An 18881-nucleotide genomic window follows, 5' to 3' on the forward strand; every position below is an offset into this window, starting at 1 on the left:
TTCTTATTTCTGTCAAAATGCAGCACCTTGCATGCAAATCTTCCGTTAATTCTACTGTTTCCTGGTGTCCCTATTGCTAAAACTATGAAAACTAGTAAAACTACTCAAGCCAAAAGATGTTTTAACGTTTTCAGCAGAAAAAAGCACTGTTGTCACATGCCTCATTATCAGCCTTTCCACTAGTCAACATTCCTCTCCTGCAGCCTCGCCAAAACTCCCCCACTTCAGGGAAGCCTCATTAGTATGTGGCGTCACAAATCATGTTCTTTTACATCGTGTTTTGAAATACACACACTGGATGATGTTTCACTATGTTGAATTAATCTGAAAAACTTATAATTACTACTTGGAAAAAAATTGAAACTGTTAATCCAGTACTCAATTTTAATTCCACAAATAAACTACTAAATATAATATAATAAGGTGTTTTTCTTTTCTTCCCTGCTACTCCTCATTCTTAGTTCCCTTACTATCTATTACCTGGAATAAGAGAGGTCAGAAAAATAAATGGGTCTCAATTCATTGTTTACAACCAAGATTCATGAGGACTAGCATAAAATGAGCATAAAATCTCACAGGACACAGCATGAGAAGCTGAAACAACAGTCTAATCACTTTAAAATAATGCATGTATTTTAATAAAATTTTTTAATGCAGAGAACAATGTAACAAATACCCATATACCCATCCTCTTGAGTCTCTATTAAGCGGTTTAAAAGACTGCCTATCTTCTTTTACTGTAGGGAACTGACGCTTAACAGAGTTAATCCATCAAAGCACAAAGTTAGCCAGGCATGGTGGCTCACACCTGTAATCCCAGCATTTTGGGAAGCTGCAGCCAGAGGATTGCCTGAGCCCAGAAGTTTGAGACCAGCCTGAGCAACCTGGCCAAGATCTTGTCTCCACAATAAATTACAAAATTAACTGGGCATGATGGCACATGCCTGTAGTCCCAATTACTGGGAGGCTGAAGCGGAAGGATTGCCTGAGCCTAGCAGGTCAAGGCTGTGGTAGCCATGATCATGTCACTGCACTCCAGCAACAGAGTGAGACTCCAACTCAAAAAAAGAAAAAGAAATCTTTGTTAGCCTCTAAAATTCTAGGCAATGTCCTAGATCCCTAACTTCCTCAGTTTCCAATGCTGCAGAACTTCTTAAAGGTGTTGCACCACCAGTTTTCCACACGGGGGCACCAGGAGCATCTCCACTTCCAATTCAAACAAGACCCAGCACTAGCACAAGTAAGCACTAGCAGCACCTAGTTAGCAGGGTCAGCAGCCAACTGTGAGCTGTAGGATTCCCTTCGTCCCTAACTAAACAGATACAGATTACTCTCCTATTGTCACCTTGGCTACCTAAAGCTCTAAATAGCAAATTCTCAGCCACAGCAATAAAAAAAGAAGTGACCTAAATTACTGAAAAATGGAAATACAATATTTTTATTATCAGGTTATATGTAATTATGATAGCTATCAATAAAAGGCAGGATCATAAGAGGATCTATTTCAAAATCCACTTGTAATTAGTACAAGCAGATAAGTGGTATCTTTAAAGTGTTGTGAGTCTCAAATAGTTTAAATATCTGCTAATCTTTTCCAGCATGTTTCACATTATTTTTGGCATTAATTTGTACAGCAAACTTTTCCCTCAGAAATAATGCAAAGGTCAACTTTAGCTAAATTCCAAATCCGCAAGGCCCAAATCAATACATTTTTAAAAGAGAGTCTCAGGTAACTCCTGACCTCAGAGAGCTGGATAACCTTCAGGGTTCAACACAGTTATAGGGTATAACACAAGTTGTCAAGGTACAGGCTTTTTTTTTTTTAAATCACAGGCTTTTATTTAGGAAGTATATGCACATTTATAGCAGGGGAATTATGTCAATATGAAAATATCTTGGCCAGGTATGGTTGCTCATGCCTGTAATCTCAGCACTTTGAGGGGCCAAGGCAGGAGGATTGCTTGAGCCTAGGTTAAGATGAGCCTAGGAAAATAGTAAGATCTCATCTCTAAAAAATCAAGAAATCATTAGCCAGGCATGATGGCACACGTCTATAGTCCCAGCTACGGGGAGGCTAAGGCTAAAGAATTACGTAAGTCCAGGAGTTCAAAGCTGCAGTGAGCCGTGATCAAGCCACTGCACACCAGTCTGGGAGCAAGACCCAGCTTAAAAATAAAATTTTGCCGGGCGCGGTTACTCACACCTATAATCCCAGCACTTTGGGAGGGCGAGGTGAAAGGACTGCCTGAGCCCACAGGTTCGAGACCAGCCTCTCTACAATAAATCAAAAAATTAGCTGGATGTGGTAGTATATGCCTGTAGTTTCAGCTACTTGGAAGGCTGAAGCAGAAGGATCACCTGACCCAGCAGGTCGAGGTTGCGGTGGCCATGAGCATGCAACTGCACTCCAGTGTCTGGGAGACAAAGTGAGACTCCAACTCCAAAAATAAAATAAAATTTCACTTAAAACCTGCTAGTTACCATTTTCTTAACACACGTTGATTTTCAGTGATAAAACCAATAGATATTTATTACATTTCAAACATCTAAATTCAAAGGGAAATAAAAGTCAGAAATGTTTGTGTCTAGCCTAGCATTAAAGGCTACTAGTTAGGAAACTGAATGTAATTGGCATACATTTATTTAACATGCATGTTAGGTTCCGTTTTAGCTACTTTTCCCTTTGTTACCTCATTGAATCTCAAATTTACATGCAATTTAATATTAAGAAACAATAACTCACCCCTGGAAACCCAATTTGATCTCAGGTTTGTTGACTCTAACCCTCATTATTTTATGTCAAATAAAACGCAAGAATTTATTTTATTTTATTTTTTTTACTAAAGAGAGTTGCCAAAGATTTCACAATAGTCAGTGAATCTCTTTGTCAATTTTGACTTTACATAATACTGCATAAAAAATAAGCTCTAGAAATTATGTTCAGAATCCTCACTAACATAAATGACTGCTTTTATTCTCCAGTGCCTAAAAATGATTGAAAACACAATGGAAAAAAATTGCTTTGTTCTATTCAGCATCCTCACAAACCATTTCTTTTTTTCTCCCTGATAAATCTCAAGCGGCCAATGCAGTGCAAGAAAAGAATATGATTCTCAGTAAGTGAGTAGATTACTCACTTCCTCAGTAGAAGATGTGACAACATCAAGAAGTTAAAATTAAGAGATGCTCATTTTCACCTAAAAGGAATCAATGGCAAATTTGGAATTAAGCTGCATTTTTATACTGGGAATCTCAATTATTTACCAATTTTTTAACAGCATAAATGTAGACAATTTAGAGACTTAAAACAGTCACTCTAAAGGCCTCCTTAAATTCTTTGGGACAACAGATTATAAGTAATCATTTAGCCACACTATATTTCTTTCTCTTTTTTTTTTTTTTTTTTTGGAGTTGGAGTCTCACTCTGTCGCCCAGACTGGAGTGCAGTGGCCACTCCTGGCCACCGCAGCCTCAACCTATTGGGCACTGGTGATCCTTCTGCCTCAGCCTTCCAAGTAGCTGGAACTACAGGCGTGCGCTACCACACCCGGTTCATTTTGATTTATTGTAGAGATGAGGTCTCGCCAAGTTGCCCAGGCGGGTCTAGAACCCGCGGGCTCAGGCAATCCACTCATCTCAGCCTCCCAAAGGCACAGGATTACAGGCTGAGCCACCAACCCCAGCTGCCACAATATATTTCAAAGTCATGTCTATTAAAAACAAAAGCATCTACAGGAATAAATATTTTGGTCTCCTAAGGTTTTTACATGCATTTCTCTTTCTTTCTTTTTGAGTTGGAGCCTCATTGTTGCCCAGGCTGGAATGCAGTGGCTTGATCACAGCTCACCACAGCCTCAACCTCCTGGCCTCAGGTGATGGCTTCTGCCTCAGCCTCTTGAGTAGCTAGCTGAGACTGCAAGAGTGCACCACCACACCTAGCTAATTTTTTCAATTATTGTAGAGACGAGGTCGCAACCATGTTTCCCAGGCTAATCTCGAACCCCTGGACTCAAGCAATTTTTTTGCCTTGGGTTCTCAGAGTGCTGGGATTACAGGGGCGTGAGCCACTGTACCCCGCCGGAATTTCATATATATTTCTTTTAAAGAGCAATATTTATTATAGGAATGACAGAATTCTATCATAAGCAACATAAGGAGTATACAAACAAAATCACTGGCCAACTAGGAGTCAGTTTGAAAATATATTTATAAAGGGTGAAAATAATCATAATCTTGTGGTCAGCCATACCATGTACCACAAAGCATTTGCTAAACCTTGTTATGTGAGTCTATAAATATACACACTACAATCTGGATATAAAATGGAAGAGAAAAAAACTACACCGTTATTTGAGTACTCTTCTCTACATAAACTTAAATTTGGGAAAGAAACGTCTCCACCAATCTCTTATCTGTTTTTTCTTTTTTTAAAAAAAAGTATGAAGAGACCAGCTCTGGTTGTGTAGCCCTGGGGACAGTTGGCAGGGATATACTTGGTTCCCTCCCACAATGGTTCTTTTTACCATAAAACCCTTGGTTTTTTCCCAAGTTGGTCTCACTCTGTCGCCCAGGCTGAAGTGCAGTGGGCACAATCAGAGCTCACCACAGCCTTGGCCTCCTGGGCTCAGGTGATCCTTCTGCTCAGCCTCCCGAAAACTATACCATCATGCCCAGCTAATTTTTTTTAATCTTTTTTTTTTGTAAGTCTCTGTGTGTTGCTTAAGGCTGATTTCAAACTCTCGGGTTCAAGCGATCTTCTTACCTCAGCCTATGAGCCACTGTGCCCAACCAACCACAGAATTCTTACAGTTCATTTTTTAAATGAAAAAAACAAAAACAAAAAAACAGTGTTTTGGCGCTCTTCCCCACATACCAAAAAAGTGAAAAGACAACCTAAAAGAATCCCTTTTTACCTAGGAATTGAGGAATACCTAAAATTTAATATAGAGTTAGGCCACAAGAACACCTGTGAATAATCATAAGATCCTCCTATGGACAATCAAGAGGAACTTCAGTTTAAAAAGTAAAGTTCTGGCCAGGTACAGTGGCTCACGCCTGTAATCCCAGCACTTTGGAAGGCAGAGGCAAGAGGATTGTCTGTGTCCACAGGTTCAAGACCAGCCTGGGCAACATGGCAAGACCTCATCTCTACAATAAATCAAAAAACTAGCTGGGTGTGGTGGCATGTGCCTGTAGTTCCAGCTACTTGGAAGGCTGAGGTGAAAGGATGGTCTGAGCCCAGCAGGTTGAGGTTGGTGCCTGTGAGCAGCATGCCACTGCTCTCCAGCCTAAGCAACAGAGTGAGACTCTGCACTCCAGCCTGAGTGACAAAGTGAGACTCTGACTCCAAAAAAAAGAAAGCCCTGCAATCCCAGGCTCTTGAAATGTTTAAATATGAGGAATGAGGGCCCTTCTCCATCATTGCCCAACATACACTCTCTCACTAATACTTCCCTTCCTACTTCTTTCCTTTCTGACCACATTCCTACCCCAAAATTATGTTCTAAACGAAGTTGTTTCTGAAAAGAATAGATTGGGCAGTAGAACAAAATCTTGCATTTAAATAAGAGGAAGTTGTCTAGTCCTGAGACTTCAGGGAAGTTACCTTTTCTGGATCAGTTCCTCGTCTCTAATACCTTCCTTGCTCTAAAAAAATCTATCTACCTATGAGTGTACAATCAGCTGTGCCACAAAGATAACTTATTAGAAGGGATATAGCAATTTGTTTAACACTTGGGGGTTTTCCTCCTTGGAGGGGCGGATAAGATATAAATTCCTGAATTAGCTATTTATCTCAAACTCCTAGAGATCTTTCATTCTATTAGTTTCTAAAACAAAACACTAGCTCATGTATGAAAAGCTCGCATACAACCTTTTTTTTTTTTTTAAATCAACCCTAAAATCCCAGCGGTCTGCATAAGGGCTACTATTATCCGATCATATGCTCTAACTAACATTTCCTTCTTTGGTTAAGTATAGTAATCTGTATAAGACATCTGAGTCAGTCACTACTTTTACCCACCACCAGCCTAGGATCACAGTGGGAGGAGACCCACCACAGACACTAATTCTGAATAATAGTATCTAATCACTCACGGCGCAAAGCTGCAGTAACGCTATGCAGGGTTCAAAAAGTCTCAGCAGTGACATGTTTTTAAATTTTCTCTCACTTCCTCTTAATTCTTAGGATGCATCAAAACACAAGTTATAGAAATACAAAAAAAGATTAAGCGTAGAGCACTAAATTTACAAAGGGTAAAATTAGAATTATGCTTAACTCAAATTATTTTGATTCATAATGTATTCTCAGGAAAAAAGCTAGCTTTTTTTAATGATTTTTAATGATTACTATAAAATGATTGGTGATTTACAAAAGGGATAATTTTTACTTTCAAAATAAAGTGTTTAAAGTCGGTGTTAAATTTAAATTTATAGATCTGCAATTTGAACATGGGTTTTTTTTTTTTAAGTAAAATAATGAGCTATTGCATTGCCTCTTTTAAATCTTAGCTTATTTGGCAAGACGTACTTTTACCAAGAATTTTTTCCACTTACTTTCTTCCCTCACTTTTCTAGAAGAACCATCACTTTCCAGAAGAATACTGCACCAAAGGGGAAGCATGAAACAAGTATGGTAAGACAAAGTTAATTATTCAGTGGTAGGGGCGAGAGGAGGTGAAAGACACTGTATGCATTAAACAGAATGGGAACCCAGCGGTCACAGCCAAAAGGTCTGAGTAATTCACTGCTTACAGTTGAGCAGTGAAAGACGCATAATGCTACAAAACTGAAAAGTAGCTAAACACTTAGTTACTAATTTCCATTTTCAGAGTAAAATTTCTTCTAAATATTTTGTATCTATTAAAACTGATCATTCTTGGGGATGAGGAGAGGTAGAGTAGATGGGAATGAGGTTAGGAGGAAGACTTATCATGTATATCTTATTTATAGAGTTTTTATTTTTGAAGCAAGCAAATGTAAACAAAAGCAAAAGTAGTTTTTTTAAAAAAACTCTTGTTCATTCTGTTATCATTAGGTTAAAAAATAAACATCTCTTGTTCATTCTGATATCATTAGTTACTGAAGCTTGTTTTGGCTGAACTAATTTACTTTCATTCATTTCTGATAAAGTTAGTTTTGCAGCATCCTAACAAATTGGGTTCCTCCCAGATCAGCATAAAACAGAGACAGCTACAAGACTGTGCAAGGTGAGTGCCAGGTCTTCTTCCCAAGTACCTAGTCCTAGTCCTGAAATACTCAACTAACTACATTTTTTAAACAAAAGAAACAGCTCTTAATGGCACTTACACAAAATAAAGCTCAGTACACTCATTCACTAAATGATGGATGGCGTCCCCCCACAAAAGTAGAGAAACATTAAGTTTAAATGTCTGTTACTCCTTATTACTTTTTCTCATCTGCTAGAAGAAAAGAAAGAGAATAAGGAAAGAGATTAGGTCAGGGGAGCATGAGAACATACAGAAACTATGGCCAATTCACAGTTTAGACAACAGAACATGCAGCAGTGTGCCATGAGCTGAAGTTAGGAAAACCTACATGTCGTGTATTTTTTCCTTCTAATTTAGAAGACTAGGATTATTATGAAGGAGAGGTGACTCACCTAAACTACATAGTCTACTCATTTTTGTTATAGTTTAAAACCTCAATGACGCATTTACAAAAGCAAAATTTCAAGGCTACAGATAAGACTGGTGGGAGAGGCAAACAGAGACAGCACCAGCAAGGAGTTTCCCTTCCCAAAAGCAGGGTCCCTGGGTCACTCAAGGGTCACCCAGCTACCTTGAGGGAAAAACTGTCCCTCAAATAAAGTGGGAAAGACCAGGCCAAAAAAGATCTCAGGAGGCTGCTTTAAAAAGATGAAAGCGCCTGCCAAATATTGCAAGCCTACTAGCCCATTTAGCTTTCCCCAAAGAAACAGCTCCAAATGAGCCATAGTCAGCCTGTCCAGCACAGCCTAGGGTCCCATATTAAGTCACAATCTGACGCATATTCGAGCACAGTGTCACACACCGGCACACAGAATAAGGCACGGCACACAGCACAATAAAACCTCACAGACATGCTTTTTCTCTTTTTAAGTGAAAAATAAACTAGAGGGCAAGGAAGCTTACCTTCTAAACGTGAGAAAAAGAATAAAACAAACAAGAGAACAAAAAAAGATGCATAAAGAAGTCATAACAGGGAAGTGAAAGTCATCAAGTATGCAAAAGCAAAATCAAATAAAATATCAAAGGGTTAAAATGATTTTACCATATAGATTTAAAATACAGCCTTAGACCTGTTCAAGAACATCATATCAGTAAGAAAATGCCTCTGTAAATAAATCCATAGTTAAGATAAGCTGACTAATGTATTCCACATAGTTAAATTACGAGAGAGAGAGAGAGAGAGAGGGGGATGGCAATTTTAGGCCCCAGATTTTACCTTACCTTCTAGATAGTCTGGAGGACAAACATAGCTCTACTGAGCACCCAATGGAAGTCATATGACCAAATCCCCTCTTTAGTCTGTTGCCAGCCTCCTGGGTGGCCCTGGTGACATTTGGGTTACACATGGGAAAGCTCAATCCTGAAGACAGTGTGGTCCCCCTCCCACCCCCCAGCCTACCCCCACCTGCATCATGGGCTCCTACAAGAAAAGTATCAACTCATGTATCTCTGTTCCCCCAGATCTGGAAGCTTTGCTCACAGTTACCACACAGGGAGAAGCAGACCAGGGCAGCAGCAACCCAAAACCACAGCTGACAAGCTCTGGAAGGAACCCACCAGCCCTTTGGAGTCCAAGAAGAGATTCTAGACAAAGGGTAAAGGGACCCCTCAAACTAATTGACACATGTGAAGACTAATATTTTAATTAAACTCTCCTTGGGGAAAATGGAATGATCAAGGGACTCATCTAGAGATGCCAAGGGTTTCCTCTGTAGTTTTCTCTGGATCAAAGTTTCGTTACAGAAAAGTTTTCCATAAAGTTCAGCATTACAGGCATTATTCTGTATCTTACTTAGTCACCTGGTAACAACTGCCCACACAAAAGGCAGGGCTCCCACCCAGGGTAATATACATACCACAGCTCCTCCACCAACCGGACCATTGAGACTCTAGCCTGAAGGCAAAGCTATATATCTCAGTCTTAAACCAATATTCATCTCACATACCCGTTTGTTTGTTCTACCTTGGAACAAAGAAATTTGCAAAGGCAGCAAGTAACCCACGAAACAAAAGTGAAGAAGAAATTACTTTCACAAAATCTGAGTACTATTATGTCCCAACTACAAGATAAAATGTGAGACAAGTGACAATCAAAACCCTCAGTATGGGAGAGTTCGGGATTTTGCTTCTTTCGCCTCCAATAACACTTACCTTGCTGGCCCAAGCATCTTCATCCCAAGAAGTGAGTTGTAATACACGAATGATCTCATTAATTTCAGCACTCATTTTTTCTACAGTAAAATTGCGATTTTTTAAAGCTTCTTCTATTCCTTGGTTTTTTGAGTTTTTAGTTGTTACAAAAATTTTCATAGCTGTGAAAATAAACAAAAGATCAGAAACTAAGCTTGTAGTTTAATCTCGCTATATAACAATATTAATATAAGATGTTCTACACTCTGAACATATTTTGGGCTTTTAAGGTCTTAAAAAGAGTATACAAATAAACACTGCAAGTCTGCCAATAAAGTTCCAATATCAGTAACCTTTATTGTGAAAGAAAGAAAAAAAAACTTGAGGTATAAAACATCACCACAACATAGTTGGGGAACTAATTAATATACTGATGAACTGTGATCACAAAATATCTCATACCCTTCTAAACTAGTTATCATCCTGGCCACCCACTGGCTCCATCCACTATAAACCTAATGAAACAAGATGAAAACCATCACTAAAACTATGAATGGAGTATCCGTCTGTCCCCAAACATAGTAGAAGGCCCCAAAATATCAAGTTTATCATCCAGGATTTATTTCAACATAAGGCAAGGACTTGCTAGCTCCCAAAAGTAAAGAAGAAAAAATAATAATAATAATAATATGGAACATGAGGTCAGGCACAGTTGCTCATGTCTATAATCCCAGCACTTTAGGAGACCGAGGCAAGAGGACTGCCTAAGTCCAGGGTTTTGAGACCAGTCTGGGCAACTTGGTGATACCTCATCTCTGCAATAAACCAAAAAAGTAGCTGGGTGTGGTGGCACACACCTGTAGTTCCAGCTTCTTAGAAGGCTGAAGCGGAAGGATTGCCTGAGCCCAGCAGGTTGAGGCTGCAGTGGACATGAGTATGCCACTGCACTCCAGCTGGGTAACAGAGTGAGACTCCAGCTCAAAAATAATAATAATCAGGAACATGGAGAAGGAGAATATCTTCCCATAAAATAATTAAAATTCTATAAACAAAGATTAATTAACACATTACTGAGTTATTCAGATTAGGAAGAAAGCCTCCTCCTAACAACCTTCTGCCACATAGAACAGTTGGCCTCAAAACATTTCCCATGGAGATTATAAGATTTTATTTACAAATTTTTGTTCTAGTTCATGTAAGAGCTTCTGACGCTTACACTCATATCACCTTTTTAAGCTACTACTTGAAACACAAAAGTAGGTAGCTGAGAGTCACAGTGACATGTGTCGTAAGGTTTTTAAAATAAAGCTGCCTTCTGAGAGTGGAACTAAATAACCTAAAACTTGACCAAGATAACTTACATCAACCATGAGATGTCTGGCGCATACTTGACACTCAATAAGTGCAACTCCCTTTTGCTAGTAGAGAGAGCAGCTACCATGTTTGCCCAGTGGGAAGGTGGTCCCAGCTGGTGGCCAAAGAACTGATGATCTACTTACTCATAATGTAAAGAACAGTTAAATATCTTATAAGGAAAACTGTTAACACACACCGAAAAGTTCTGAGTTCACTTCTTTGTCATACCATGTTCTATAATATCCAACTCCTAATTATTTTTCTATATTTTTACACATATATAGATGTGAAAATTTAACCCAGACTAGTTTCTAAAGGAGATTCCACCTTCTAGGAAAGGGGTCTGGTTAGAGCTTTAAGAGAACAGAACTAGGCCAGAGTAAGGCAACTTCAACCAAAGAGCAGAAGGACAGCATTAGAAGACAAGACAGGCTTTTAGCCAATCAGCTGCAGCCATCATGTAATAATCAAGTCTCATTTTTACTTAGCCTGAAAGACATGCAGTGAAACTGCAAAAGAAAATGAAACTCAGAGTTTAGAGCATGCTAATATTTTTCCCTACAAAATAAAGTACAGGCAGGAACTACCTGAAATGAGAACTGGCAGCAGCTCTTTCACGGTATTCATGGAGTTCACCAACATCACTCGGTGCTCCTGGTGAGTCAACTCCTGCTGTCTCTCGTCAATCATCTTGGCCATCTTAGTCATTCCTGGAGCACAAGGAAGAAATTGTGCAGGGGGAATAGTGAAACAATCCAAAGTCTGGCTTTCTCATCCTGAAACCACTATAAAATGCTGTGAAAGTTCAAACTGCCCATTTGTTTAAATAATAGACACTATCACTGAACTCTAGCATCTATGCATTGTTACTCTTTCCAATAAAAGTAATTTATTAAATGTGATATATGTTGGACATGGCGGCTCACATGTGCAATCCCAGCACTTTGGGAGGCTGAGGCAGACCAGCCTGGGCAACTTGGCGAGACCTTGTCTCTACAATAAATCAAAAATTTAGCTGGGTGTGGTGGTATGTGCCTATAGTCCCAGCTACTCAAGAGGCTGAGGTGAAAGGATCACCTGAGTCCAGGAGGTCAAGGATGCGGTGAGCAGTTGATTGGGCTACTGTACTCTGTTCTCAGCAACAAAGTAAAACATCAACTAAAAAAAAGGTGATATAATTTTCATAGTTTCATATACATCCACAAATATAAAAATTTGAAATGAGTAAACATATATTTGAAAAAAATAAATTCAAAAGTGGGGGGAAAATATTTTGCCAGGCTTCTATGCATACAGGTTTCTTGCCATATATCTGGCCATTGTGCCATGTAACATAAAAATCTCATATGAGCCTAGGATTGAATCTAGTGGCTGAAAAAGTTCTAAGAATGACAATGATGTGTTTTGATTTCATCGTTATATTTTTCTGTACTCTCCAATTTGCCCAAAATAAGCATGTACTACTTTTATAATTAGAAACAAACAGAAATATTACAAAAATAATTATAGTGATGACAGTGTTTGAAAGCATCTGGTATTTTGGAATCAGCCTGCTAGCACTTTTTGTTTACATTGATTATTATTACATTATTATTCAACGGCGCAAAGTGCTTCTCTGAAGCTTTGATTTTCAAACTGTTCCTAGGATTTCTGTTTTTCTTTAGATTAGAAAATATAGTTTATTTTTAAAAGTAAATTAGAGAGAGAAAGAGAAGATTCACCTTCCCAGGTTGGGGGAGAGGGCCAAAGCCAGGAAGCATGGTGACATAGCTCAAAGAGCACATGGCCACAGAGTCTAGGTCTAGCAAGGCAGTGGCCAACTCCTAGGATTTCTTTTTTTTTTTAAGTTGGAGTTTCACTCTGTCGCCCAGACTGGAGTGCAGTGGCACGCTCCCGGCCACCCCAGCCTCGACCTGCTGGGCTCCAGCAATCCTTCCACCTCAGCCTTCTAAGTAGTTGGATCTACAGGTGCACACTACCATGCCTGGCTAATTTTTTTAATTTTATTTATTCTTTGGGAGATCAAGGTGAGTAAATTGTCTCCTAGGATCTCTTAAGCTGTCTCATAAGCCATCAAGACCAAAGAGAAGCAGAAAGGTGGAACTACCCCTGCTTCACCCAGAGTGGCTCTAGTATATCTATTATACACACACACACATACACACACACACACAGATATATATTTTTTACATATGAAGTCTCCACTTATTTTGGGATGGCTAGTTAGGGTGAGCACCTGAGCCTCCAATAAGGCTTACGGCCTGCACAGGGCACACCCTGTATGGGGCTCATGCCTACAGACTGAATCCTGAGGCCAACACCCCTGTCATGGAGGGCCGGGTCAGAAGACCAGGGACATATAGTGAGTCTTTTGGGGCAGCAGTGACCCTGGTGACTGCAGAAGGGCCTGTGGTCAGACGGGGAGCACTGACTCCCTGCCAGGGGCAGAGGGTAATCAGGCAGCTGGGTGGTGACCCTCAGGTCAGACTGGAGCCCAGCTCAGATGTTTTATCTTTTATATGTGGGGATTCTGCCCAAGATATCATTTGAGGACATAGGTTGAGTGTGGTAATCCCTGTAATCTCACATCTGTTATCCCAGTGCTTTGGGAGGCTGAGGCAGGAGGATTGCTTGAAGTTAGGAGTTCAAGACCAGCCTGAACAACATAGCAAGACCCTCATCTCTACAAAAATAAAAAATTAGCCGGGCATGGTAGCACATGCCTGTCATCCCAGATACTGTCCCAGCTACTTGGGAGACTGAGGTGGAAGACAGCCTGAGCCCAGGAGTTTGAGGTTACATTAAGCTATTATGGTGCCACTCCACTCCAGCCTGAGTGACAGAGTGAGGCCATCTCTTAAAAAAAAAAAAAGGACCAGGCATGGTGGCTCAAGCCTGTAATCCCCGCACTTTGGGAGGCCGAGGCGAGAGGACTGCCTGAGCTCAGGTGTTCAAGACCAGCCTGGCAACTTGGCGAGACCTCGTCTCTACAATATATCAAAAAATTTAGCTGGGCATGGTATCATACGCCTGTAGTTCCAGCTGAGGCACGTGCTACCACGAAGGAAGGCTGAGGTAGAAGGATCACCTGAGCCCAGCAGGTCGACACTGGGTTGGCCATGAGCGTGCCACTGCACACCAGCCTGGGTGACAGAGAGACTGGCTCAAAAAAAAAGGGTGAGGGGATAAAATTTTTGCCAATGCTATAAGAAATGTTAAAGAGGACTGCTTTAAAGCTACCAAAAAAGAAAGCTAGTGCCAGATGATCTGCAGTGATGGCTCAGATAAATTCTTAATTGCCATAAGTTTACAGAACAACTACACTGGAACATCATGAAATTACTGTTCATTAAAAATCAACATTTCACATAAAAAATTTTATAAGGTGGCAAATATCAATTCAAACTTAAATGCCTAATGTGTCTTGTCACTGGTCTCATTCGTCCTTTCCATGTTATATGTCTGTAACTTCAAAAGCTGGTATCTGTTTGTATATTTTGAATACTCCATACACAGATGCCTAAACAGTCATTTCAAAAGGAGATTTAACCATAATAGCTCTTTTCTCCTTTTAGGTCTGATTGTATCATGCAGCCTCGGGCTAAGGCATGAATCCATAATAGTAGGCAGGCTAATTAGCAAGTTAGGAGGTCATAAAGAGCTACAGGCCAGCTGGCAGACTTGAAGGAATGCTGTGTCATGCGGAACGGAGAGGTCAGGACTCAGGGTGGCCTTCAGCATTACGGTAATAGAAAAGTATTTCCTACACTTACTAGCAATATTTGCAATGTCTGATTGAATTTGTTTGACAGGGCCGGGCTTTATAGAAAGCAGATTCAGATTTCAGGGACAATGACATCTCAGTAAAAGCACAGTGTCAGCTCCACCACTACAGCAGGGACACCTGAAGGCTCAATGCTTCTTCACCTATTTTCTACAAAAAGTACAGGGAGGTACATTTTCCTCTTGATCCAACATGGACAAACCACAAAATAATTTTATCATAAAAATTGGATATGACTAACCTGGCCCAAGATTCTTTGTGTAAGTGACCAAATCTTCCATAGTCTCCACCACCTCTGCCACTGTAAGATATTCCAGAATTCCTTTGCAAACTCTAATAATTTTACGAACCTGAAAATACATTTCATAGTAGTCAGTCAACTGAGTGAACAATAAGTAGAAAATATGGTATTACTAATATGTAGTTATTTAATATTCTTTCATCCTGAACAAGTCAGTCTCCCATTAAAGTATTTAATACTAGGTTTGGTTTTGTTTTTTATCTAAGAGAGGTCTACCTGGGCCTCAGATCGCCTACCTCAGCCTCGTCGAAGGTAAGGAGCAGGTCTGATGTGCCAGAGAGGATGCCTCTTGACCCATCTATTAGATAATCTCGAGCAGGCACTGAGTAAGGGTCTGATTGAAGCATCTGGGCTGCCTGGACAAGCTTGGTGCAAGCATTCTCAACCCTGTTGGGAGGAAAATAGGTTAACTCTCGGGCACAACCAAGCAGAAGAATATCATATGCAGATACAAAGAATGTAAGTATATGTACATTCACACTTCTTTCCCTACATTGAAAAACAGCTAAAACCAACTGATAATAGCACCTAAGTTTTGGGGTTTTTTTTTTTTAAGTCGGGGTCTTACTCTGTCACCCAGGCTAAAGTGCAGTGACATGCTCTCGGTCACTGCAGCCTCAACCTTCTATTCTCAGGCGATCCTTCCACCTCAGCCTCCCAAGTAGCTGGGACTACTGGTGCACACCGTCATGCCCAGCTAATTTTTTTTTTTTCTGTAGAGACAAGATCTCACTATATTGCCTAGGCTGGTCTCATACATCCAGGCTCAAATGATCCTCTTGCCTCAGCCCCCAAAATTCTGGGATTACAGGTGGCCCTAGATTTTTAAATTTATAGTTAAAAACAGTACATTCATTCAGTGTACTTAGCCCTTGTTCTTTGTTATTTCCTGGCAACAAAAAAATGAGAACATGTTTTGGGCCTTTTCTTTTAGATTGCTGTAACTCCTTTGTTTCCTTACTCTTCCCCACCATATACACACTGCCATTAAAAGACAATGCACAGGCCAGCCACGACGGGTCATACCTATAATCCTAGCTCTTTGGGAGGCCAAGGTGGAAGAATCACTTGAGCCTAGGCATTCGAGCCTGTGCAATATAGTGAGACCTCATCTTTACCCAAAAAAATGCAAAAATTAGCCAGACACAGTTGAGCACACCTGTAGTCCCAGCTACTCAGGAGGTTGGGGCAGAACGATCACTTGAGCCCAGGAGGTTGAGGCTGCTGTGAGTCAGGATCAAGCCACTGCACTCTAGCCTTAGCTGTAACACAGTGAGACATTGTCTCAAAAAATAAATACATAAATAAGACACTGAACAAAGAACTGAAATCCTTGACAGCATTTTCAGATTTAACATCTGGAAATAAAATGCCAAAGCAATGTGTTAAGTGATATTTAATAACCAGAGAAATAGAGGAAGCACAAAGGAAACGTATGAGGTAATACATAAGCTTATCATTCGTCTAGCTAAATGGATTTGTTTGACAAATCCACTGAACCACTTGAAAATAAACCTAGAAAATGATGTTGTTAATTAAAAGGTCACCAGTATTAGTAACTGATCCAGTTATTAAGAGTTTAATCTTAATATAGAGTAATATAGATCACCAGATCAGTCAAGAGTTTGGGTGGCAGGAGAGGAAGGAATTCATTGAAAAGAGAAACCCCAAATGCATAAAGCAAGTATTCTCCTCCATCCTCTTGTACTACCAAAATATATTCATTCATCTGTCCAATTATTCATTCATACAGAGTTTTAAAAAATCTAATAGATTATCTCCTCTAATCTCATATTCAGTATGTCTATTATGTTGTCACTAACTTAAAAAGATAAAGAACAAATTAAAGTTAAAATGCTTAGCCAAAATTATACATTCTCAGTTGAAAACACAGAAAATGTTACATGCAAATAAAAGCCTACCTCATAGGGTTGTTTTGAGGATCAAATGAAATAATACAAAAACTCCACAAGTACAAAGCAGTGCTACATTGGTTAATAAATGGAATTATACCAATCTAGGAATTCCAACTACATAAAAAGCATTGGGCTGTGGACACTGTAGGTATGGGAAAGACATAAAAAGCATTATTCTAACTCTCAAGGAGCATATTTTATTAAGCCAAGACACAAACACTGGTAGCATAAAGCAGTATATAATAAGTATCAGAGAAGGGCAAAACCTCTTTGATGTGACTTTTGATCAGTCTTAAAGGATTGAGTGATTTTTTGTTTATTTGTTTGTTTTCTGTACTCTGTCACCCATGCTGGAGTACAATGGCCTGCTCATGGCTACCTCAGCCTCTACCTGAGCTCAGGTGATCCTTCTGCCTCAGCCTTCCAAGTAGCTGAAAGCACAGACACACACCACTACACCTAGCTGATCTTTAGATTTATTGTGGAGACCAGCTCTCACCAACTTGCCCAGACCAATCTCAAACCCCTGGGTGCAGGTAATCCTCTCACCTCCACCTCCCAAAATGCTGAAATTACAGGCATAAGCCACCGCACTGGCCTGTTCTTTTAAATTTAATTAATTAGGCCGGTATGGTGGCTTAAGCCTGTAATCCCAGCACTTTGGGAGGTCAAGGTGAGAGGACTGCCTGAGCCCACAGGTTCGACAATAACCTGGGCAATTTGGCGAGACCTCATCTCTACAATGAAAAAAAAATTAGCCGGCGTGGTAGCGCACACCTGTAGTTCCGGCTACTTGGAAGGCTGAGGCGGAAGGATAACCAGAGCCCAGCAGGTATGCTGGGGTAACCATGAGTGTGCCACTGCACTCCAGCCTGGGTAGTGGAGTGAGACTTGAACTCAAAAAAATTTTAATTAATTAAAATTAATAATGTAATTTTAAATATGTAATTTGTATATTAATATTTACTTCACAAACATATCCACATATTTAAAACTAAAAAGGCATACAGTGAAAAATGTCCTTCCTGCCACTATCTTCTAGGCACTCAAATTCCATTCCACTTGCAACCAATGTTATATTTCCTTTACATGTAAATGTCTTTGTAAGACATTTTCAGGCACACAGAAGCAAAAATTTACATTTTCTCCTTTTTACACAAATAAGATCATACTATGCACACTCTCCCTGCATTCTGTTCTTTTTTTTCACTTGAAGATATTCTATTAAAAGTACATAAAGAACCTCCTTCTATTTTAAGTTGGGGTCTCTCTTTGTTGCTCAGCCTGATGTGTGGTGGCACGATCACAGCTCACCACAGCTTTGACCTCCTGGGTTCAGGTGATCCTTCTGCCTCAGTCTCCTGAGTAGCTAGAACTACAGACACACATGACCACACCCGGCTGATATTTTGATTTTTTTGTAGAGATGAGGTCTCACTATGTTGCCCAGACTGGTCTCGAATCCCTGGGCTCAGGCAATCCTCTCACCTCAGCCTCCCAAAGTGGTGGGATCATAGGTGTGAGTCACCGCACCCGGCCATAAATATTCATAATTTTAGCAAATGTTGTCATATTGTAGTCTGCAGAAGTTATACTAATTTACATTCCCACCACAATGGATATGAGAATTCCATTCTCCAATGGATATGAGAATTCACCAATTCAAATCAAAGTTTGATGTGAAATCAGATTTGAATCTTTACCAATTATAGACCAAAATTGGGTCCCAATGTAATTTCTCTTCAGTTGAGGTGAAATTCATACAACATACAAAGACCCGGCCAGGCCAATGGCCAATCAATCAAGCCAATATACCGAAACCTCCATAACAACCCTAAATAATGGGGATGGGGTTTAGCGAGCCTCTCGATTGGGAACACGTCTAGGTGGTGGGAGGTAGTGCACCTGGAGAGAGCATGGAAGCTCCATGCAACTCCCTTCTCCATCATGCCTTGCCCTGTGCATCTCTTCCATTTGGCTGTTCCTGGGTTGTGTTCTTTAGATAAACTGGTAAATGTAAGTAAAGGGTTTTCTTGAGTTCTATGAGTCATTCTAGCAAATTTCAAACCTAAAAGCAGGGAGTTGTGAGAAATTCTGATTTTGTTTATTTAATCGATATTTTTTATTTTGATATTGTGGGGTACAGTTAAGGGTTAGGTATACAA

At 40.0% G+C, this 18881-nt stretch overlaps 1 protein-coding gene across 1 annotated transcript in view; it reads right to left on the reverse strand.

Moving 5' to 3' along the window:
- Positions 1 to 18881, reverse strand: part of VCL (vinculin) — a 76625-nt gene that overhangs the window by 35297 nt on the left and 22447 nt on the right. The window contains exons 2-5 of the mRNA XM_021718008.1: positions 15037 to 15187; positions 14741 to 14849; positions 11303 to 11425; positions 9381 to 9541 (exon numbers count right to left, since the gene is read on the reverse strand). Coding sequence (XP_021573683.1) covers positions 9381 to 9541; positions 11303 to 11425; positions 14741 to 14849; positions 15037 to 15187 — 544 coding nt within the window. The remainder of the gene's footprint in view (positions 1 to 9380; positions 9542 to 11302; positions 11426 to 14740; positions 14850 to 15036; positions 15188 to 18881) is intronic.

This window comes from Carlito syrichta, unplaced genomic scaffold (genome assembly GCF_000164805.1).
Source record: "Carlito syrichta isolate Samal-C Ts95f unplaced genomic scaffold, Tarsius_syrichta-2.0.1 Scaffold311707, whole genome shotgun sequence".
Lineage (NCBI taxonomy): Eukaryota > Metazoa > Chordata > Mammalia > Primates > Tarsiidae > Carlito > Carlito syrichta.